Raw genomic sequence first — 2,987 nt, 5'->3', positions numbered from 1 at the left:
ACCGTGCACGCCACCGGACACGCGCTCGCTTCATGCTCGGGCAGGAGAAATTAAAGATGCTGGTAAAATAAAGACACCCACCACCACCCCCACCCCCCTGCGGTGACCAGACTCCCAGCACCAAAGCCCACCTGTCTGGGGGGGAAATTAAGGCAGGGTCCGGGAGGATGATTTTTGGGAGGGTCAGACGTCGGCTCCTGACCCTGCCGCGAGGAAAAAGGGTTTTTTCCCCAATCCTGAGGGGGTGCGCTGGGGTTTGCAGAGCCTGCAGGTCTGCTGGCATCTTTTGCTCCAGAAACCCCATTTTTCCCTGTTATTTCCAAGCCATCCAGGTCCTCCCTCTTGGGCTGAGCTTTTGGCTTTTAACCTGTTGCTTTTAACTCTGGCTGAAGCCCTGGGATGGCTTCTCTCCGGGGAAAACAAAATGCCATTTCTGAGCAGCGCAGATTTTTGGGGAGCGCTGTGGGGTACCTGCAGCATTTCAGCCCCGCAGTGGAGTCTGAGGCTGTTCAGAATGCAGCTTCTTTGGCTCAAACCCTAATTTCCACTTTTTTTTTTTTTTTTTTTTTTTTACTTTCTGGGGCTTCTTGTGGGTGCAGCAGGGAGATCCCTGGGCTCAGGGACCCACAAGCATGCTCTGGCTGCTTTGGGATTAAAAAACAGGGAGGAGAAAGGGGTAAAATAACAGTGCATGCCCCCCCATTTTAGTCCAGTTGGGGAGGAAAACCCGAGCACGGTGTTGCAGGGAGCGAGAAGCCATTTCCCAGCAGCTTCCCAGCTTTTCTATGTTTGAGGGAAGTAAATACAACCTTAAAATAGCTGCTTTGCAGGCAGGCAGCACCGGCCCCGCTCCTCTCGCGGCAGCCTCCTAAGTTTTTGCAGCCAAAATAATAAAAAATGCATGAGTTTGTGCGGTTTTCGGCTTTTCTGCTGCAGCTTGAGGTGTGTAGTTTGCTCCTGGCGTGAGGATGGTTTTGGGGACGTGGCCAGCCTCTCTCTCTCTCTGCTTATTTCTGTTCTCCCCCTCATTGACAGAGGCAAAGACTCATTATTTAATTCCTCGCCATTCATATCAACAGGGCAGGTTTAAACCCTCCCCGAAAGCCCATTTATTTATAGATCCCACATTATTTAGGAGGGGGGTCTCCCCACTCTGGTCTGCTCCCGCAGTGCCTCCCAACCAGCTGCCCTGGCGCTGGTTTTCCTTTTCTCTCCCAGGTTTTGGGGGATTGTGCTGCGTAAGGGGGTGGTGGGCAGGGGAGCATCTGCGGCTCATTTTAGATGGGAAAACAACCAGTATTTACACTTTGAAAGCTGAAAAAAAGGGCTCTGAGGCTAATTCAGGGCTGCCAATCGCTCCTCTAGCTGCCTGTTGCTTTGACTGACTGTCCCTTGCAAGTAGCTAACTGTTGTCATTAGGTTCCAGGGTGAACAAATGCCTGCAGAGTGCGAGGAAGGTGGGTCGCCCAGGACAATACTGATCTCAATGTCCCAGCTTTGATTTCTTGGTGTGCCTGTGGTCCTCTCGCTGCCCCGTGCTCTGTTCTCAGCTCCTGGCCTTTATACCACATCAGAGGCTGCTGCCAGTTCAGGTGCTCCATCCCAGCCTGTCGTGGCTTCTCAGCAGCGACCCAGCGCCAAGATTTGCTGGCAGAACCGTTGGCTAAGGTCAAAATCCTCCCAAAATCCAGCAAACTGGACAAAAATCCCCATGGTAAATCAACGTGGGCATCCTTGCAGCCAGAAAATGGGGCATTAAGCTCCTCCAGCAAGGGGAAAAAAAGAGAGATCTTTAATTAAAGAGCAATTTGCTGATTAGCCCGGTATCCTGGGAGCCCTTTACCCCATGTGGGCTGATTCCCATGGAAGCACCAGGCAAACCGAATTTGGGCTTGAGCAGCATTAGGGCATCCTGAAACTTTTATTGCTTCTGTCTTCATCCAGTTTTCCCTGCTGCCTGGCAGCCGGCAGTTAAAAGACCTGGGAAAATGTGAGATATATATATGTGTATATATTATTTTTTTCTGTTTTCAATCAAATTAATTTATTTCTTTTGCTCTCACTGATCAGGAGTTGTTGTTCTTCCCCCCAGGAGTGATTTAATGACATTTTCCTGTGGAGCCATGTAACCAGTTTTCAACTAGGAAGGAAGAAAAACACTGAGGCGGTGGCGGAAAAATGCTCTGCCGGGACAGAGAAAGGAGGAGGTAAAAAAACAAGAAAGGAGAAATTGGAAAAAGGAGACAGCAGGTGGGGAGGGGACGTGGGACCCCCCAAGCCTGATGCTTTTGGTGGTCAGGACTGCCCCCAGGGATGCTTCCCAGGGTTTGGCAGCATGCCGGGGCGTTATCCCGGCACGGCCGGCCAGCCTATTTTCCAAGCGAGGAAATATTTAACCGTGGCGTCAGCAGGCAGGGCAGGCGGGCGCAGGCATGGAGGGTGACGGGCAGCACCCGGCCCCCGCTGCCCTCCAGGGCGAGCACCTGCAGCTCCTGCTACGTCGCAGCAGGGAGGCCAAAAACTGCGCCTATTGCCCCTCCAGCCGCTTCCCGGTGGGCGCCGCGCTGCTCACCGCCAGCGGGGAGATCTTCTCCGGTAAGCCGCAAATTCCCACCCCGCCCGGAGGGAAACCGGAGGGGTTTGGGGTGGCTGAGCGGGTGCCGGGGGGCTTCCCCGCAGGATGCAACGTGGAGAACGCCTGCTACACCCTGGGGGTGTGCGCCGAGCGCACTGCTATCCAGAAAGCCATCTCCGAGGGGCACACCAGCTTCAGGGCCATGGCCATCACCAGGTAAGGGCGCGCCGAGAGCCGGCACGGTGAGGGACGAGATGGGGGCGGGGGGCAGTGGGAAACCCCCCCGCTGAGCCCTAGGGGCAGCTTCTGCTGCAGCAGCGGGAGCGTTTTTTTTGGGGGGGGAAGGCAGGTTTTTGCATGTTTTTTTGGAGGAATTGGGGGGGAAAGTCTGCTGTGGCTCCCCTTTTTTTGG

General features: G+C 54.2%; 2 protein-coding genes across 2 annotated transcripts in view; one reads left to right on the top strand and one right to left on the bottom strand.

Annotated features, from left to right (window-relative positions):
• Nucleotides 1–34, bottom strand: part of MUL1 (mitochondrial E3 ubiquitin protein ligase 1) — a 6,549-nt gene extending 6,515 nt beyond the window's left edge. The window contains exon 1 of the mRNA XM_035901861.1: nt 3–34. Within this exon, the coding sequence (XP_035757754.1) occupies nt 3–34 (32 nt within the window). The remainder of the gene's footprint in view (nt 1–2) is intronic.
• Nucleotides 35–2,313: 2,279 nt separating this feature from the next.
• The window catches only part of CDA (cytidine deaminase), a 2,367-nt gene continuing 1,693 nt past the window's right edge, over nt 2,314–2,987 (top strand). The window contains 3 exon segments of the mRNA XM_009646529.2: nt 2,314–2,422; nt 2,425–2,595; nt 2,680–2,791. Of these exon segments, the coding sequence (XP_009644824.2) occupies nt 2,314–2,422; nt 2,425–2,595; nt 2,680–2,791 (392 nt within the window).

Source organism: Egretta garzetta, unplaced genomic scaffold (genome assembly GCF_000687185.1).
Source record: "Egretta garzetta isolate BGI_Z169 unplaced genomic scaffold, ASM68718v1 scaffold69, whole genome shotgun sequence".
Lineage (NCBI taxonomy): Eukaryota > Metazoa > Chordata > Aves > Pelecaniformes > Ardeidae > Egretta > Egretta garzetta.
This window is presented reverse-complemented; position numbering and strand designations above follow the sequence as displayed.